This window comes from Perca flavescens, chromosome 5 (genome assembly GCF_004354835.1).
Source record: "Perca flavescens isolate YP-PL-M2 chromosome 5, PFLA_1.0, whole genome shotgun sequence".
NCBI classification, from domain to species: domain Eukaryota; kingdom Metazoa; phylum Chordata; class Actinopteri; order Perciformes; family Percidae; genus Perca; species Perca flavescens.
In genome coordinates, this window is record NC_041335.1 from 13,537,308 (window position 1) to 13,558,119 (window position 20,812).

General features: G+C 40.1%; 1 protein-coding gene across 6 annotated transcripts in view; it reads right to left on the reverse strand.

The window, feature by feature from the left end:
- Nucleotides 1-3,633: 3,633 nt before the first annotated feature.
- Nucleotides 3,634-20,812, reverse strand: part of ogdha (oxoglutarate dehydrogenase a) — a 37,011-nt gene continuing 19,832 nt past the window's right edge. For 3 of the 6 annotated variants that reach the window (XM_028577217.1, XM_028577218.1, XM_028577222.1), the window contains 20 exons: nt 18,842-18,886; nt 16,340-16,455; nt 16,042-16,196; nt 15,161-15,307; nt 14,971-15,061; nt 13,658-13,837; nt 12,526-12,654; nt 12,261-12,440; nt 11,993-12,145; nt 11,152-11,254; nt 10,627-10,755; nt 9,967-10,117; nt 9,225-9,352; nt 8,915-9,093; nt 8,119-8,190; nt 7,242-7,367; nt 6,332-6,404; nt 6,063-6,226; nt 5,556-5,710; nt 3,634-4,252 (listed from right to left, as the gene is read on the reverse strand). In XM_028577217.1, coding sequence (XP_028433018.1) covers nt 4,132-4,252; nt 5,556-5,710; nt 6,063-6,226; nt 6,332-6,404; nt 7,242-7,367; nt 8,119-8,190; nt 8,915-9,093; nt 9,225-9,352; nt 9,967-10,117; nt 10,627-10,755; nt 11,152-11,254; nt 11,993-12,145; nt 12,261-12,440; nt 12,526-12,654; nt 13,658-13,837; nt 14,971-15,061; nt 15,161-15,307; nt 16,042-16,196; nt 16,340-16,455; nt 18,842-18,886 — 2,597 coding nt within the window. In that variant the 3' untranslated portion in view covers nt 3,634-4,131. The remainder of the gene's footprint in view (nt 4,253-5,555; nt 5,711-6,062; nt 6,227-6,331; nt 6,405-7,241; nt 7,368-8,118; nt 8,191-8,914; nt 9,094-9,224; nt 9,353-9,966; nt 10,118-10,626; nt 10,756-11,151; nt 11,255-11,992; nt 12,146-12,260; nt 12,441-12,525; nt 12,655-13,657; nt 13,838-14,970; nt 15,062-15,160; nt 15,308-16,041; nt 16,197-16,339; nt 16,456-18,841; nt 18,887-20,812) is intronic. The other 3 variants (XM_028577221.1, XM_028577220.1, XM_028577219.1) reach the window with 1 other exon arrangement.

A 20,812-nucleotide genomic window follows, 5' to 3' on the forward strand; every position in this document is an offset into this window, starting at 1 on the left:
TGACACCTGAACACTGCAAATAAAAGTCACAGTGGTTGTTGTTGTTGTGAGGGATGGATTAAAACAGAAGTAGAAATAACATTTTAGTCCAAAAAGCACTGGATCCTACATTTCCCATAATGCACCTGAAATGAGCCATCTTCCAACAGAGTCCACACCTCCACTTTGTGACAGTAGTCTCCAAGTCTGATGACATCACTGTGACATCATCAGGGTTATTTTCTCACGAAACTCAGAGTGTGTGGGTGTGTGTGTGAGTAGACCACTGGTGTAGACGGAGAGTCTGCTTGCCTGAGGAGATGCTGCTGTAATCCCCAGCCTCTGTTTCCATGGCAACTGATGATCACCCCCCCACACACACACACACACACACACACACACACACAACACACACAATCTGTGACGGTGATGTGATGTGACATCTAACAGAGCTTGTGTGAGATCAAAGAGAAGACGAGTGAAGAGCGAGAGGGGGAAGGAAGATGAAGGTACAATGATGAGAACAAAGGAATTCAACAAGAGATCAGAAAAGGAGAGGAGGGGAGAAAACAATGATGAAGAGAGTGAAGGATAATAAGGACAGAGGAAATGAGACTGAAAAAAATGAAAGGAAACAAGGGAGAAGAAATCAAGGAGGGATTAAAAAATAAAAAAACAAAGAAATTTAGGACGAAACAAGTAAACAGGATATGAAATGGACAACAGGAGGAAAGTACTTAAATGTAGTTTGTGGTAACATAAAGTTGATTTATTCTGTAAAACTACGTTTTTAAATTAAGATGGAGCCCCAAAGTTCAGGTAATACTACAAGAAGTTTGTGTAAAATGAGTGATTTGGATGAATTTTGAGATTATTTCCTGTAAATGATACATCAGAGATGAGATTTTAGAAATCTTTAATACAATTATCTCTATAATGTATTTTCTTTTAGTTCTTGACAATCATACACACCTAATAGGCTCTTTTTTTTGACAAATTCATTGTTCTCTTCTCTTGGCCATTGTTTTATTACCTGTTTGGTTGTTTAAACACGCAAACTTGCAGAGAGGAAAGGCTCTGTGTTTTTAGCTAAAATCTTGTCATATTGTTTAGATAGTAAGAAACCTGTCCAGAATCCTGTTGGTGGCTGGTCTAAAATGTGGGTGTTTCTGCTGGGGGAATTTAGACTCATACTATCCAAACTACAGCTAACGTAAGTAACTATGTCATCAGTGAAGATTATTAAGCCCCATTTATAATTAAAACTAAAAGGAATATTTGAGTTTGAAAGGTACAGATTATGTGGTACTACAGGTATTTGGTTAGAAAGAATAATGACCCGATTGTTGTGAACAAATGAAACATTTTTGGCATTTCGTTTATAAAAGAAACAGTGTACTCTATAGAACTAGAATGACACAGAATCCGGAGTGACTTCAATACATACAGTAGTCTTTATTGAATGAAGCAAAATAATGAAGAATTTCAATCCCATATTATGAAAATAAATAAATCATTTTCTTCATCTCACAGAAGCCCAGAACACCACCTGCAGCCGATTTCTTCTGTTGTCATTTTAATTTGTTTCAAACCAGGAGATTTTATTTCCTGCTGACAAGAGTTCATTCAGCTGAAACATGAAGAAATAATAAAAACATGAGACACTGTTTTGGCACGAGATAAATGCTCGCGAGAGAGAAAAGAGAGACAGAAGCCGAGGGGTTAAATTATAACCAGCAGTGCATTTGGTTGAGCTCATGTAGGGATGCCTAAAGGTGCAGGCTACCAACATTTTATTCCCCAAAAATATCTTTAAAAAAAAAAAAAAAATAAAATAAAAAATCTCAATGTGCGAGTTAAGCGTTGCCATGGTGACTAATTCCAGACTTTTTCTTAACGAGCCAACACACTTACTGAAAGGCAAAATAACCCTCCACCTGCTGTAGTGATTCCAATCCTCAAATGTTACACTCTCACTGTTCCCAGCTAGCCAGGCTCCCATTCGCTTTCACTGGGGAACGCTAACGATGCTAACGAGCCATTTATTAAAAACTTAAAAGTAAAATGTTTCCTGCAACGTTTCAGGTGAAGAAGAGATGATTGCCGAGTGAGGGAAGTGATGACGATGACATAATTACTTCTGACCTGCTTTAACATTATGCAGCTGGAGTGTGTGTGTATTTGTGTGTGGACGGAAGAAGGCGCGCGCGCGCGTGTGTGTTTTTGACCTTTAAACTCCGGTTCAGGCTTTACTCCACCAGTCAACTTTTCCAGAGCAACATTCCATTCTAACAACTCTTCAGTTTGTTTCATGTTGCCACAAACTTTTGTTACCTCAAAGTTGCCTCATGTCTCGACTGCAACTTGTAGAGCAACGCTTGGCGAGGGCTGAGTGTTAAATCTGCAGCAGAGCATCAAAAACTGAAGTAAACTAAACTACTGAAACCTGGCATTCTTTTATCACATAGCAGCAGACTTCATTCAAAAAATGTTCTAATTTAAACTACAATTAAATCAGGAAACGCTGTTGCATAGCTGCAAAATAAACATTTTTCTGTCATGCCCTCCTGCACAGAAAGCTGATGTATTTTTAATCAACTACATTCAAGAATTTAAAAGCAAGACAAGCTTTGTCACCTGTTGGATTTGATGTTTTTTTTCTCAATAATCATATACATTTTTTCTTTTCTTTCATATCTCTGTGTCCATCTTGTAAATTAGTTGATAAACTCAAAATAGGTCTCCCAAGAGTTCCGTATACTCGTTCTGTTTAAATAAATCTACAAACCTGAATCTTGAGAGCATCACAGCACATTTGTTTAGTTATTGCTCTTCTACCAATGGGGTTCTTCTAACTTAACATCCATATTTGACCTCCTGGTCTTGTGCGTCCACCAAGCAATGATAATCAGGTTTATAATCCCCAGTGTAAAGGGGAAGATGGTTTAGTTCATCGGTCTCAACACGGAGCCCTACATCTAACAGCCAAAAGCTACAGATCCTCTGACGTATCCTCGGTTACAGCAACATGTTGAGGCAACTTGTTCAGTTGCTCAGAAAGTTGTTGCCTGTGGTGGAGTTGAGCCTGCTGCACTACTGAACACATTACAGGCAGTACTGATACTGCACACTGAGTACTCCTATGGCAGATGATGTCCGTATTGTAGTAGTAGTCAGTGTACTCCAACTCCATATTTAGTAATCAGTACACTGCATCTGCTGCATGCACTGTAATACTACATACTGATACCATAAAGTACACACTGTACACACTGCAGTGCTGGTTTACTGGTACAACAGGTCACAGTGACAATTTCTTTAAAACAATTAGTCACTGCAGAAAAATAAACAATTCTGATAGAACTAATAATTCTCTGCTATATACTGTAAATCTGTATATATATATATATATATATATATATATATATATATATATAGATATATATATCTATATATATATATATATATCTATCTATATATCTATCTATATATATATATATATATATATATATATATATCTATCTATATATCTATATATAGATATATATATCCGTAAGCTGAATATCTGAGGTTTTTTTTACATTTTCTGAATTTTATAGATCTAATGATGAAGCGAATAATGGAAATCATAATCAATACACTGTGAACATTTAAATCGGACAGATTTAATCTTTAATGTTCTCTCATGTTTGTGTGACAAAGTGACAGTACACTACAGTAGTAGTAGTACACAGTAAACTGTAGTACTGTTTTGTAAAACGAAAAATAATAAAAAGGTTTAAAACTTTTACTCCTGCTTTAGTCTAAATGCTGCTGTTTTTTTTAACTGGACTTCAGTAAATAAATACAGTGTACACAGTGAATGATCTGTATATAGAACTGTTTGTTGTAAACACTGTGTACTACGCAGTATGCAGTATTTGTGTACTGTTTATGTAGTACAATATTTGCAGACTGCAGTAAGCAGTGTGCAGTATTTGCAGATGTATTATTTGTGTACCATTTCCTACAGTATGCAGTATTACAGTGTGTGTGTGTGTGTGTGTGTGTGTGTGTGTTGACGCAGTTTGAGTGTCAGAACTGAATCCAGGAGGGTCGGGGGTCAAAGGTAAGACAGGTGAGGGTTGATTCGAGGTGTTGCAGGTCACAGGTCTACTGCTGATCTTTGAATGCGTCCAGGTTGAACGCTGTGTCCAGGAAGCGTCGCAGCTCCACCAGGTGAGCTTTCTTGTTTCCTGTAGCCGGAGCTGCGGCTGGATCTCTGCCAGCATACCTGAGAGAGAGAGAGAGAGAGAGAGAGGTAAGATATGATAGACTTTATTAATCCCACACTTGGGAAATTCCTGTGCTATAGCAGCTCAAAAGAAAAATGTACACACATCAGAATATAAAAAACACACATTAATTAGACATAGGAGAAAAAAATACATAAACTATAGGAAATGGAAAAATAGAATAGAATTAGTTATAATAATAATAGTAATAAAACAACTGTATTTACACAATGAACACCCTTATATAAACAGACAGTATATATACACAGACATACAGCTGAGTAAGGTGCGGATGAATAGAGATGACATATTGCACAGTTGGAGGTGACACAAGAGTAATAAATAGATAAATGTGCATAGTGCAGACTATTGTCCAGTGATGGCTCATATTGCAGAAACAGCTAGCAGTGCTACATTATGATGTTGCATTTAAAGAGTCTGACTGCTGCTGGAATGAAGTAATTGCGGTAGCGCTCCTTCTTGACTGAGGGTGCAGCAGTCTGCTGCTGAAGGAGCTGCTCAGGGAACGCACAGTCTCAGGTGAATGGTCAAATCACCCTGTGCTGCAACTGATATTTAAAAGGAACACGCCGACTTATTGGGAATTTAGCTTATTCACCGTAACCCCCAGAGTTAGACAAGTTGATACATACCTTTCTCATCTCCGTGCGTGCTGTAAGGCTGTCTGACGCTCCAGCGGCATCAGGCCAGCACAGAACATGCAGGTGAATGGTTCCAGTAATCTTACTGCTCCGAATAAGTGACAAAATAACGCCAACATGTTCCTATTTACGTGTTGTGATTTATAGAGTCACAGCGTGTACAAAAAACAACGTAACATGAGACACAGCCGTCTTCTAACTGTAAACAAACCGGGAACTATATTCTCAGGCGGAAGAATATAGTACTTGGGCGGAGTGATATACTCGCAGCAAGCCCGTCTGAGAATATAGTTCGGTTTGTTTACTGTTAGAAGATGGCTGTGTCTCATGTTACGTTGTTTTTTGTACACGCCTGTGACTTCTACAAATCACAACATGTAAATAGGAACATGTTGGTGTTATTTTGTCACTTTTGTCTGGTCGGAGCAGTAGGCTAGTTGGAACCAGTTACCTGCAGGATCTGTGCTGGGCTAAGCTAATGCTGGAGCCGTCAGACAGCGTTACAGCACGCACAGAGATGAGAAGGGTATGTATCGACTTGTCTAACTCTGGGGGTTACGGTGAATAAGCTAAATTCCCAATAAGTCGGCGTGTTCCTTTCAAGTGACATGTTGATGATGATGAAGATGAAGATCATTACCAGACAGGTTTGGCTCTCTGGGTGGTGGTCCTGATGCGAGGCTTCACGTAGTCGTAGTAACCTTGGTTTTTGTGCTCCTCCTGACACCAAACCAGGTCGGCGTTGGCAAAACGATCCGACTCCGCCTTCACCTGGTCGAACGGGAACGGAGACAGCTGGAGGAGAGAGAGGGAATATTGTTGAATGCTATTATTTAACTCTCTGTGTGCTGGTTCATTTGTTTAAGTGTATCTTAATATGTCTTTATGGGTAACGAGTACACAGGAGTCACACTTCAGTACAGCGGGGAAAAAACCCAAATGCATCAGGATCCGTTTGTTTTCATTGATTTAGAACAGACGGTAGTTGAAATGTCAAAGACAGACACAATCCTCCTGCTGGGGACGGAGGCAACATTTTGCCTCCTTTGGATGTTAACTTATAACAATGAACTCCAGCCAATCAGAATCCAGGATACTCTGTAGCTGCTGTTTGTGTGTGTGTGTGTGTGTGTGTGTGTGTATATACCTGCTCAATGCGTGCAATGGCCACAGTTCCATCCATGCCTCTGGTCTTCCTCTCTTTGGTCAGCTCGTAGTAAACCTTTCCTGTGCAGAAGATCAGCCTCTTCACCTCCTCCGGACGCTCTGCAGCCATGCCTTCTTCTGGGATCAACCTCTGGAAGTGAGTTCCTACAGAAGAAGAGAAGGAAGAAGAGAGTAGCAACACTAAAGGTAAGACTGAGCCCTTTTTAAAGTCTATTTTAATAATACTAATAATGGTATTAATAGTAGTACCAGGAAGCATCTCGTCAAAGCTGGATCTGGCCTCTGGATGGCGCAGCAGAGATTTGGGAGTGAAGACAATCAGCTGGAGGGACAGACCGGAAGTTTATGATATCAAATTTTCAGGACTTAAAAAATTATTCATTAAACAACATTTCTGTTAACAGAAACTTTACAAAGGAAAATAATCTGTGATGATTAATGAAGAACTTAAGGTCATGTACTTTTTAAAGCCGTGGTATATATATGCAGTATATGTTTTGGTTTTGTTGGGCAAAAATCCCACAAGCTTTTCAGCATATTGTAATACATAGTGTATACATGTGATCTGAGATAAACTGGAGTTCTGCAACTCGGTTTTTAGATTTTAGAAAACACAGGAGACTTTTGGTTACCAACAGGTTATTTCAGACACAGAGAGAGAGAGAGAGAGAGAGAGAGAGAGAGAGAGAGAGAGAGAGAGAGACACACACACACACACACACACACACACACACACACACACACACACACACACACACACACACACACACACACACACACACACACACACACACACACACACACACACACACAGAGCGTTCCTATTGGCTGTTCTGCACATGCAGAGAAGCAGAGCTGCAGGAAGAGGTCTCACTCTACTTGAAATTCTGGAATTTTTTGCTTTCTACATACTGCAGCTTAAAAGCTAAAATGTTGCAGTAAAAAGTAAAATATTCCCCTCTGAGATGTAGTGAAGTAGAAGTATTAAATAGCAGAAAATGGAAATACTCAAGTAAAGTACAAGCAACTCAAAACTGTACACTACTTGAGTAAATGTACTTAGTTACAAAGTAAATACCGGATTATATGACACCAGTATTCTTATTCATATTAGCATTACATTGTAGATTATGTGTCTTGTTGTGTGTGTGTGTCTCACAGGCTTCCTGTATGGGAGGAGGATCTGTCGTCTGAGAACATGGAAGTAGTTTCCAGGATTTGAACAGTTCACCACGATCCAGTTACAGTCGTAGAGCTGACGCACCGCAAAGTCCTCTGAGAGTGGCTGAGAGAAAAAGAAGAATTAGTTTTAGACGGCTGTGTTAGCTTCCTGTTCCTAGTGTGGTTCTCTGAACCATATGCTTTTCTGAGGAATGTTAACAGAGAAAATGATAAGAATCGTTATAAGAAAAACATTAGTGAAAAAGGTTTATCAGTGCTGACCTTAGAAATCTAATAAAACTGATATTGAGACTGTGATCTGATTTTATATTTATTTATGATTTTTTATTTATTTATATTAGGACAATGCACATTAATCAACATTTCTGTAAATGCGCCAGTGTTAGCCAGTCGGCTAATTTTCAACTGTAGTCCTAGTTGGCAATGGAATAAAAAGAAAACCCTGAATAATTCAAAAAAATACTACTAACAATAAAATGATTATGTCCAGTGGCAACATTAAGAATAAAGCATTCTTAGACTATACAGTACGTGGTACGTGGTACGTGGTATCTGACATACTGGCATGAATAAATTAGGCCAGGTGATTATTTTCAACCTACAGTGCAGATCCCAAGATAGATGAAATTGTAGACTAAACAATAAGGTATAAAATATGAAAGTCTCAAGCTGCTCTAAACAGTGATCCGTTCACCTCCTTACAGAGGAGCAATATATTGAGGAGCTGACTGTTTTCCCTGTGCGGACTCTAACTTTAAAAAAATAACCTGACATCTGGATGTGGGTGTTTCCTGCTGTAAATGCGATTCTTGTTATCTCAAAGTGCTCAGAAGCCAAAACAGCTGGAGTTTTACCGGCATGACGTCGGGGTCATCGTTGCACATCTGGAGGAATCTCTCTGGACGAGCTGAAGAATGTTCTGGGCCCTGCAGACACACAAACAGAAAACAGTCAGTCACACACTTATTAAACAACTTCAAACCAGCAGAATGACAGGAGTGAATGCACTCCTTGTACATCTCCACCAGGTGGAGCTGTTCCTATCGCTGAGTCACTGGAAGGAGGATATTTTGATTTAGTACAAATATACAACTTTATCTTTGTATTTTATAGACATAAAGAAAATTGTATTCCATCACACAATTCGACAATGTCGTCAGTTATCTTTCTTTACACTTTGCTCAAAGATCAAATGTCTTTCATTCATTATTTCAGACACAGACTCTGTTCCTTTGAGTTCAAACGCTGTACTGCTCTTTTCATTTTAATAACAGATATATTTACTTTTTTCTTTTTCTTGTAAGTTCCTTTAAAGATTCTTGACTTTTGAAGTTCTTCTTTTTTTTTTTATTTATTGTTAAGCACCAAAATACTACATCATAGTACTTCTATGTGAAAAACCTTGGCAATAAGCCTGATTCTGATTGTCTTAAAAGAAGTTTAAAAGCTTGCTTGTCTTATACATTCATAAATCATTTTTAATCCTGGTTGTGTGAATCACTTCATAAATAAAGTTTAATATTATTATTATGTCTTAATAAAGTCAGAGATAGTTATATAGTCTGAGATATAATGTGATACCCTAGAAACACAGCCGTGTGTGTGTGTGTGTGTGTGTGTGTGTGTGTGTGTGTGTGTGTGTTTCCTCACCATGCCCTCCATGCCGTGTGGCAGCAGCAGCACGATGCCGTTCTGTCTGACCCACTTGGCCTGACCGGGACAGATGAACTGATCGATGATGCACTGAGCCGTGTTGTGGAAGTCTCCGAACTGAGCCTCCCACAGGATCAGAGCGTTGGGACTCGCCATCGCAAAACCCAACTCAAAGCCTGCAGACAGACAGAACATTAGCACTTGAAATTAGAAGAAACCAACTGAAAGTCTACAGAACAAAATAGAACAACGTTTATCTGCAGTTCAAAAGAAATAGAAGAAACCAGCAGCAGAGTGTTTGACTCACCGAGTACTCCATACTCGGACAGCGAGCTGTTGCAGACGGTGTACGGCGCCTGGTCAGGAGAGAGGTGGTTCATGGGAATGCAGGTCCTCTTATCCACGTTCTGGTCATGGAGGACATGATGACGGTGGCTGTAAGAGGACAAACAGCTTTAGTCTCCTGAGATCTTTTCCACTGTGTGAACTTTAAAGATTTTTGGCCTTTTAGGCCTTTATTTGAATGACATGCAGCAAAGGGCTGCATATCGGAATTGAACCTGCAGTTGCTGCGAGGGAGGGAGGGAAGGACTGAGCCTCTGTACATTGGGCACACGCTCTCCCAGGTTTTCCACTGTGTTTTACAAACCACAACATTTTGCTACAAGTTTGATTTTGTTACATAACAAGATAACGTTTCTTGTTAAAATGGAATAATAATAGCAATAACAAGAAAATATGTACTGATAATAAAAAAGGATCCTGTGAAAACGAGAAACCAAGCAAATATCGTTTGTCGTGGTGGAAACGATAGCTTGCCGTCCTTTCTCTGCTCTGTAAAAAAAAAAATAATCCTGCTGCTGAATTTAGAAGTCAAGGAAGCAATGGTAAATAATCTGATGGCGAACAGACTGCACAAACATTTCTGAGCAAATACACCACGAAGAAAATACAGCGATGCAGTGTTTGGTCACTGCAGCTTAAAAGCTCAACAATGGAAACACTGCACGACTTTGAAAATACACAAACTAAAGTCATGGGCTGTTTACCTGAACGTGCCACGCTCCACGTCCTGTCCTGACAGTCGGATGTGAATTCCCTCCTTCAGCAGCGATCCGAAGGCCATGTACTCTCCCAGAGCCCAGTCCACCGTCCGGTTACGAACCATCTCGGCTCGGCTCTTCAGGATACGACTCAGACCTGAAATGACAAATATGCTCAAATACGCAGAGTGACTGAATCCAATCGGGATGCATCTTCTGTCACCATTTATATGATTTACTGATGAGAAAAAGCAAGTTGTCAGGCGCAAACTTTCCTTTTTTACATCATGTGTGAGGTTTTATATCTTTGTGTTATTGTAGAAACCATCTGTAAATAATTAGTCCTGTATACCTAAATACAATGGGTGGCAAATTGGTGGATTAAGTGTTTAAAAACATTACATCTGATCCACTGATTCAGGGACGTGGAGGGAATTCTCCAAGAAAAATATGTTACGCAGAGGTCAGAAACTTTGGACAGATTGGTTCATTTCATGGAGATTGCTCATGTTTTGGGTGTGTGGAAATGTCAGAAAAAGTTTTGGGGAAAATAAATACTAAAATGTAAGGTCCTTATGAGTTGTTTGGTAATTTATTTGTAATTTCTCTGAAGAAAGTGAAATGGAAGCGACAGATATGGGGTTAAAATTCTGTTAATACTGATACCTCCGTGGATGGTGAAGTCCTCCACTGGGACGGACGAGGCCACAACTCCGATGTGGTTCAGGTTTTCTTCAGTCAGACCGGTGGAGGGGCAGCTCATGGACTTTGGCTGTCCGTCCAGAGTGAAAAAACCTGAAGACGACGACAGTTCTACACATCAACAACCTGACAGAGAACCAGGAAGTGAGACCAGATCCTCACCCAGACCTGAGACCAGGGACCTGTGAGCACTGCTTACACACAGTCCTTCAGGGCTCTCACATGCTTATAAATAACTTGCAAGTACGGTGTTTGCTTTGATGAGTAAAACATGTTCAAAAATAATCTGAGAGGAAATGATTTCACAATGCAGAATCAGTGAAAAAGGCTAATAAGACTTTACCTGGGATGAACTATTCAGTTTTTTTTTTTTTTTCAGTTTTTACATCCTGTTCTGAATCTTCTATAATTAAACTCTGATGGATCCATATAAACATACATCACAGTAAACACAGTGACATGAACACATTCATCTTTCTCCTCCCTCACCAGGCCAGGGGGAGTCCAGCCAGTGCTTGATGTGGAGGATCTTCTCATCTTTAGAGCGATTGTACGCCTCCTCACAGATCTTATCATATTTGGCAATCTCCTCCTGCAAACACAGACAAAGATAAAGATAAAAAAAGAGACAGAGAGTTCACTCGGTCTTGACAACAATATTTCATTTTCCAAAATGCTAAATAAGTAGACTGGACAAACATGAATGTCCCTCTGTCCTCGTGTGTTCTGACGGCTCCGTACAAACGAGCCATTTTAAGACTTTCCGATGTCCCGGGAACTATCGTGGTAGAACGTGTACTGCTGAACATCGCCGAGTTGTCAAACATATAACTTGTGTCCAGCTTTATACAGTAACCGTTGTAGTAACAGGACAAGGGACAGCCATTTCTTACAATGTTTATTAAGGTGTGATGTAGTGTAGATAAAAAAGAGCAGCAGTCAAGAGACCGAACAATTACATCCATTCAAACATCAATGTTTACAACATACAAACAACAGGATGTGGTTGTTTTTTTAATCCATTTGAGCCTTATAGGCTTAATATCCACGGTTCTCTAAATGAAGTGGAAACAACCAAAGAGACTTGTTTAGTTCCTCTGTAAAACTGTTTGGTCGGAAAAGGAGCACAAGGGCCTTTTGTCCACTGTGCTCAAATTAACAGTAACATAAGCTTTCACCCAGGTCATGGATTTAAGGTCTTGCTGCTCTTTGATGAAATGTTTCACTTTCAACTGCAGTGAAACCAACAGCTGGAAGCTAAATGTTCCCGCTCTTACTTGGGAAACTCAGGAAAAAGCTAACCCAAGAACAAGAAGACGTGTGATGTTACCTCATACTCCTGCCGGCTCACTGCTCCCTCTGCGATCAGTTTCTCGGCATATTTCTGCAGAACCGGCTTCTGCTTTTTGATCTGTTTGTACATCAGCGGCTGAGTGAACATGGGCTCGTCCATCTCGTTGTGACCCATCCGACGGTAACACACCTACACACACACACACACACACACACACACACACACACACACACACACAGGCAAATCTCTTACAGTCAAACGCCGCTGTAGAGTTTGAACCAAAACATGATGGATGAAAACTTACCAGGTCGACCACCACGTCTTTGTGGAACGTGGCCCTCCACTCAGCAGCCACCTTACAGACGTAGATGACGGCCTCGGGGTCATCAGCGTTGACGTGGAAGATGGGAGCGTTGACGACCCGAGCCACGTCGGTCGGATACGGAGACGAGCGAGCCATGCGAGGATCTGTGGTGAAGCCGATCTAGAGACGAGAGGTTACAGCTCAGTCATCTATCTAACTGTTTATCACCGTGCGTGTGTTTTATGTTTGTGTGTGTGTGCGTTACCTGGTTGTTGGCGACGACGTGAATGGTGCCGTGCGTGGTGTATGATGGCAGGTCAGACAGGTGGAACGTTTCGTAGACGATACCCTGACCTGCGAACGCTGCGTCTCCGTGGAGCAGGATGGACATCACCTGAACACACAAACAGCATGCTGCTGCGTCAAAATAACTCAAAGTTTGCGTGTTGCTTCAGCTTCGGATGAGAAAATGAATCCAGGAGTTTAAATGTAGAAGTAAGACCTGTCATTCAGTGTTTTTTGTTGATGTCTTTCTTTTATATATCACCCTTTGGTCAGTGTTTTGCTGCATGATATTCTGGGCACCAATTTTTTGAGAGTGCACTCGAGGGAAAATACTTTCAGAATGATCTTCTTATCAAATTAAATCTCCACCACTGATGTAAAAATGATAAGAAACAGAACAATCTTTTGATACTGCTGACACCGCTCCTTCAGCTGTTTATGAAAAGTCATAAAGTCGTAATTACACGACTCTGCCGCGTGCTCTACTGAACTCAAGCGAACTGTCAGCCGCTCTCTCTCCCCTTTAGGGTGGTGAGCAACTAGAACAGTGACAAGACGTCATCACTCGGGAAATCATGGCAACCAAATAATCAACAGGGCGAGTACACTTGACATTCAATCTTAGGCAACAGCCGCAACATGAAATCACTGAATTTGATGAATTTACTGTTTATCAGACCCCAGATGAGACAAGAAGCTAACGTTAGCGAACGCTGCAGTTTACGTTCCCTCTGCCTTTGACTGCCCGCTGCAGGAGACGCTATATTCGCTGTATTAACGTTACTGTTTTAAAACCGTTTTACAGGTTAGTGGGGGTGCATACTGCTCAAAACCGACATGAAAAACATAGCTAGTAATGTTGACTCAGCATTTTTATCACCACACAGCGGCTGATAAAAATTCTAGAGGAAACACTGCAGTTGTCTATGCGAACGCATGGTTAATCAGCAAGTATATCTCCGGCTTAAGTGGCTAACTGTTAGCCTCCGATAGTTGCACATAAAGGTTCAGCAGACACAGACAGGATGTATGAATATGTATGTGTTTAACTAAAAAAAAAAAAAAAAAAAACGCTGCTGTGTGAGTGTTTTGCTGCTGTGTCTCAGTCTCACTCGGTTGCCGTCGTTGTCTCCACAGTAGAACTGCTCTGCCTTGGTCTTTCCCTGCACCACGGGGTCCACAGCTTCCAGGTGAGACGGGTTCGCCATCAGAGACAAGGTGATGTTCCTGTCTGTCACACGGTTGATACGACGATGGTACATTCCCAGATGGTACTTCACATCTCCAGAGCCCTGAGGAGGAGAAACACAGCACATGTCACTACAGACTGTAAAGGAACAATAACGTCCTACACTGGAATAACATTACCTGGTCTCAGGTTTCCTGTATGTCAGTTAGTTTGGGGCAGTGCATCAAACACTTAATACTAGAATTGGTCATTAAAGTACTATTAAACAGCAATTAAAATCAATAAACATTGGAAGTTAAGAAAGTTTTACCTTAATGCAAACGTCCTCTGTAGTGCATTAGTGCTGGTTTTGATTCCCAACAACAATGCTCAACCGGCTCAAGCACAGATACAAGACCATAATGCCCCTTAATCTTTCCATATACAGTTTCAACAACACATACTGCAAGATAAATATAAGGCAAAGCTACGATATACAGTCTGTATGTGACGTTGTGCACCCATATAGTGGTAAGACTGGAAAATACTTGGAGGGCAGTTCACAATTTGAGAACTAATGGAGAATGTTTGAGGCTGATATGAGAGATAGTCCAGAGTCAAATCTAATAATAATATACAAGTCAAAAGTATTTACTTTTGATAAATAGATAACATAAACAATCTTTTTTGGTAGTGGTGGTACATGACAGCAGCAGTAATGGGAACACAGGGTCAGGCAATATGACAAAACTATATACATATACAACTATATATATATATAACTGTATATAATGTTAACATTAAGCAGGACTAATTCATGGCAATACTAGATTGAATACTAGAATATATTAGATTTTTTATAATTTGCATAAATGTGATAATTATACCCCAGTTTACCTGCCTGAAGGTCCAGTTCTCTCTATAAACAGTATTTACTGTATGCAGTAACTTGTAATAACTAGGGCTGTGCTTGATTGAAGAAATTCTTAGTCTACTAACACTCATTCAATTGTATCGACTAATTGATTAGTTAATTTAATCAACAGATCTGTAAATCTGAGTTTCTCTGCAAAGAGTCATGCAAAAGCACCACTTTCATTCTTGTGTTTACCAGAGATGTGCTCGTACGTTTCTTGGAAATAAGTCATTCAGCATGAAAAAAGTATAAAACATGACTAATCGACTAAAGAAATCTAAGTTGACTAAGACCAAAACGACCATTATAACAGCAGTAATGGTACTAAAGCAGTAAATTACCTCATCAGCAGCTTCCAGTTTGGAGTCAAACTGACAGAAAATCTGTTCCAACTCTTTACGGATCACGTTAGCCAAAACATTAAGACGGCCCCTGAAAGAAGAAAGTGGTGATTGTACCAACAACAAGACAGGGAGGGTGTAAAGTGTGTGTGTATAAACACTGTAAATACAGTATATAAGTGTGCGATACCTGTGAGGCATGCCCATGATGACGTTTTCCACCCCGTTCTCAGAGGATTTATCGATGATGGTTTTCAGAGCCGGGATCAGAGACTCGCAGCCCTCCAGACCAAAACGTTTCTCTGCAGACCACTTCTTCTGCAGGAACTCCTCAAACCTGCGCACACACGCAAAGAAACACACATACACACACACAGATTAACATATTACAACAGATAACGCTCACTTTTTAATCATAGGTTCATACAGACAGTTTTGCTTCCTCTAAACTCTGCAGACTCTTCTCACAGACCTGTGCATACACATTTCATCATCAACATACACATCATCACCCACAGGAGTGTTAGATGGAGGTAGGGATGTCACAAAAACCAAAACTTTAGTATCAAGTCAATGCCAAAATTCTGAAAACATGACGGTACTCATTTTTCTACAGTACCACAGGTACCGGGAGATTCATTTCTTCCGGACCTGACGGGGACAGCAGATACGCCTACAAGTGTTCTAGCCTACTGCTGATACGTGCAAGTTGGCCATCAATTTTAGTCTTTGCGGTGTGTTCAAGTGCAACTTTTTGGCCAAGACACAGGAGACGTGAGGTGACACCAAAGCCTCCTGGTGTGTTAATCACACCCTCCTTCCTAATAGTGACAGAAAGTTGAAACTGAAAAATAAAAGCTTGAAGAAAAAAAAACTAAGACACTAAAAAAAGTGTTATCCTTGTTATCCTTATCTTGAATAAAAGGAGTACATGGGACTGTTTTGTTTTTTACGGCGGTATGGAATTGGGTTTCGAGAATTGTGGAATTTCACTGTTATTGGTATTGACTGAAATTTCTGGGACATCCCTAAATGGAGGTAGATGGAGGTGTGTTGTGTTGTGGTGTTTACCTGGTGGAGCGGACCATGCGGGCCAGCAGTGTCCTCTTCTCCTCCAGAGTGAACTGCATCACTCCTGGAGTCTCGAACTTCTGTCTGATCCACTGACACTGCTCCAGGTCGTTGATGAACATGAACTCCACACCGATGTGCTGACAGTACGCCATCTGACCAACACAGAGAGAGGAGTAACACCTGTACAGGTAGCATACTCTACACAAACGTTCAGACTCTGGCTCGAGTTAGATGTTACAAAAACCTCCAGTGATATTCACAGCTGGTTTAAATGGACCTGTGTGTCTGTGTTTACCTCCAGTCGGCGGATGATCTCCTTCAGTGGCAGGGCGCTCTCTGAGCCTCCGATGAAGGTGGTGGTGGGCAGCCGGAACACCTTGTCCAGGTCAGACTCATCCAGACCATAGAAGCCTACGTGTCCCATGATGCAGCACAGGACAGAAAGGGAGGGACGAGGGGGAAAAAAACACGGAAGGAGGTGAGAAAAGGTTGCAGGACGGACAGAGGGGACACCAAAAAGATGGACAGACACACCAACAGGCCACGGCAAAAGAAAACATGCATATTTTAGCTAGTAATGAATGAATATGCATTATTAACACAATATGGAGAATAGGCAGCAACAGCCAGATATTGTTCCACACCACAGACAGACAAACTTGCAGAGAAGAAGAAAGAAGAGGACAGAGCAGCAGAAACAGAAGTTTGAGTGGTTTTACAACGAGCAGGACGGGGTGAGTTGAGTGATCAGTTGTGTGGTTCCATACAATTAAAAAATAAAAAGGGAGACATCGTTAGTATCATTAATTTACGCCAATCGGCAGCTTCACACATCAAACCAGACATGACAGAGCTCAGGATCAGTCCGCTGATATTTCTGTGCATTTCTTCTTCATGTTCAGACTCAAACCAGCAGTGAATGTATCTACTAACAAGTAATGTGTGTGTGTATCACAGCCGGATGGATCTTCTTCCTCTGTGACATAAAAAACACAGCAGTGAGCCACACTGTTGTACTGGGGGACATCTTCCTTCATCACCATGAACACACACATATGCCGCTACAAATACTCTCTAAAGAACCAAATGTGGATGTGGTTTGGGGACCAGGTAGGGAACAACCTTTTAACTTTTATGTTGGGGGGGGGGGGTCTGTGGGTCCTCCTACCCCAGGAAATGTCGAGCATCAAACACTTCATTTCCTGCATTCTGCTGAATTCGTATTTGTAAGGCATGATTTACTCTTCACTCCTCTTTTGCTTCTTTTGTTTGGGGAAGTAACATCTTTAACGTGCATGTGACACCTGTTCATGTTAATTATTAATTAATTAATGTATAAACTCCTGGGGTGTAATAGCTCATGTTTTATTTTTATTGTTTTACATATACATATTTATAACAATATTTGTGTTCTCTAAGAAGTCAGGAATAAAACGGTAATTTAATGAGAATAAAGTCACTATAAAAAAATAAAAATAAAAAACATCCCCCTGTCCTATGGTCTGCTGTGCTTTATGTTATTGCTCTGCTGACATTAGTATCTCCTTCAGACCGTCTGACAGACACAGGACCCAGTTTGGGACTTTCTCTGACGAGACTAAGTTTAGAGAAGCGGCTGAAAGTTGCTCTTTATCGGAGGTGGAAAACCGAAACTAACAGAAAACGGGCCTAAATCTCACCGTTAAATGTTAATTTCACCACCTCCGATTATTAAGTGTAGTTCCCAGCCAACTCCCCAAGCTTTTCAGTGGGAAGCACACACCCCCACACCACAGTCCAAACTTTTTACAAGTCACAATAACTGGAGGCGCATATGCAATTAATATCAAATTAGTGGTGGGGACAATTCTGGGTAATCAGATAAGTGGTAGGGGCATACCTAAATCATGGTTGCATAACTAACAATACAAGAAAATTTCAAAGACATATTAAAGGATATTTAGCATTTGTCCTGCCGAGAGCTCTGACAAGATCTTTTTTTTTTTCAAATATATTTAATAACCTAATTTAAGGTTTCCCTTTTTTAGTGTGGTATGAATTTATATGTATTATTTTTAAACGAATATCTGCCTCAAAAATCGGTAACAGTTTACAATGCCATTTGTAGAGCTTTATAGTTTTTGAAAGTACTGAAATTAATAGAATAATAATCATGTTCATGACAGCGTGATGAAGATGAGTAACGTGCTGGAGTTGGAGTTATGGGTTATTTTGTAACTTCAAACTGATGATGGGACAGTTAGTAGAGAATGTGTTATGGAGGAGAGAGGAAAGATGGAGAGAGAAAGTAGAAGGTGTTTTTGTGTGTGTGTGTGTGTGTGTGTGTGTGTGTGTGTGTGTGTGTGTGTCTGTGTGTGTGTTGGGGGAATAGTCCCTGGTTAAAATCCCTCCGTGGACTGTAAATGATTGTTAAATCCCATGAGACCGCCTTTAACGTTTTCTAACTCAAAACTGCCAAACAGAGGGCTGAACTGGGCAGACTGACAGCTCATTCAGCCAATCAGTGAGCCGACACAGGTTATAGAACTCAGAAGCACTGCAGTCACAAACCAATCACACGACTGACAGCCAAGCTGGCCAATCAAGCAGCAGAGTCTCTCTGAAGACAGCAGGAAGAGGGGCCACTGGTCAGCCTCTCATTCACTTTCCTCACTACCTTTCCTTGCCTCCTCCAGCGAGGGCGGAGGCAGTCAGGGAGGAGAGGAAATATAATACAGGACGACTCTCTTCTTCTCTGCTAAAACACGTTTTCACAAACAGCTCCACAGACACAAACTGACAGGTTTCTGATGTTTACCCCTCCGTTTGCAGCCGACACTAAACTGTGCCAGGAAGTCTGACTCTGAAACACAACACATCATTTACTGCAGTTTCCCATGACGACAGGTTCACAGCCACATTTCTACTGTTGGCATGCCAAAAAAAAGTCCAACTGCTTTAATAATCGTTGCTCTAAAATATTGACGCTGACATGAGCTGGCAATGAGTTCAGTCCTGAGCGGAAAACAATAACATCTTCTGCAGGAGTAAAGTCTGACTGATACACTGTCAGTTCTCTGGAGGCTGCCACAGATGATGTACAGTACAGGCCAAAAGTTTGGACACACCTTCTCATTCAATGCGTTTCTTTATTTTCATGACTATTTACATTGTATATTCTCACTGAAGGCATCAAAACTATGAATGAACACATATGGAATTATGTACTTAACAAAAAAGTGTGAAATAACTGAAAACATGTCTTATATTTTAGCCACCAAAGTAGCCACCCTTTGCTTTTTTTGATAACTCTGCAAACCCTTGGTGTTCTCTCAATGAGCTTCATGAGGTAGTCACCTGAAATGGTTTTCACTTCACAGGTGTGCCTTGTCAGGGTTAATTAGTGGAATTTTTTTCCTTATTAATAAAAAAGCAAAGGGTGGCTACTTTGAAGAATCTAAAATATAAGACATGTTTTCAGTTATTTCACACTTTTTTGTTAAGTACATAATTCCATATGTGTTCATTCATAGTTTTGATGCCTTCAGTGAGAATCTACAATGTAAATAGTCATGAAAATAAAAAGGAAACGCATTTGAATGAGAAGGTGTGTCCAAACTTTTGGCCTGTACTGTATAGATCATCACTCTATGTTAGAACTACAGTTATGTTAGTAACTGCTGATATCTCCCTAGTTTATAAAACACACTGAGGCTTAAACTGCAGAAAAGCCCGATATACAGGAGCAAAACAGAAAACAGAGAAAAGAGCTGAAAGAGATTGAAGTAGAGAAAGAAATCCAGAAACACATAGAGCACAAGCTAAGAACAGTTCTGCTCTGAAACATCATACAAACTAACACTGCTAAATAACACAGGCTGAACATTTTCCACTTCTTTTTAATTAATTTTATATTCTTTTTCACCCAAACCAAATTGTGATTAAAGAGGGTTTTTTCCCCTAACAGTATTCTGGACAAAATACAGAAACCGCAAATATTCTTAATGAAATATTTTTGTATTTTGGCAGTAACATTTTCTGCCACTATAAATAAGCACTGAAACTTTTCAGAATAAAATACACCTGTGGGAAGTTCAGCACTAAGAGAAACATTTCAGTCACTGTTGCAGGTCAACCTTACAACATGACGTGGAGAAAATTATTTTCTAACTTATGGCCACAAACTGACTAAAATGTGTTTTAAAGTAACTGAAGAGTTGCTGCTCATTAATTCAATTCTCCTCCTAACGTCAAGGACCGAGATATTTTAATCAAGCATCGCCATAACTAGGGCTGCAACTAACCATTATTTGCATTGTTGATTAATCTGTTGATTAATCAATTAGTTGTTTGGTCTTAAAAATGTCAGAAAAAAGTAAAAAATGTCAGGGTTTTCCGAAGTCCAACATGAAGTCTTCAAATGTCTTTACTTGTTTTGTCCACAACTCAAAGATATTTAGTTTAAATTCATAGGAGTCAAAAAACTAGAAAATATTCACATTTAAGAATTTTGACTTTTCTTTCTTTGAAAATGACTTAAACCGATTATCAAAATAGTTGCCGATTAACTTAATAGTTGACAACTAATCGATTAATCGTTGCGGCTCTAGTCATAACAACTTGTTATTTTTGTGGTGTATGCACCTTGGAATTACATACAGTAGATTGTGTCCTCTTTGTATTTTCTTCTTACTGTAAAGCAATTTTTAACATTGTGTTTTGAAAGGTGTTACATAAATAAAGTCAGTTTGATTTAGTCAGATGAGAAAAGTAAAAAAGTTTCAGGTGT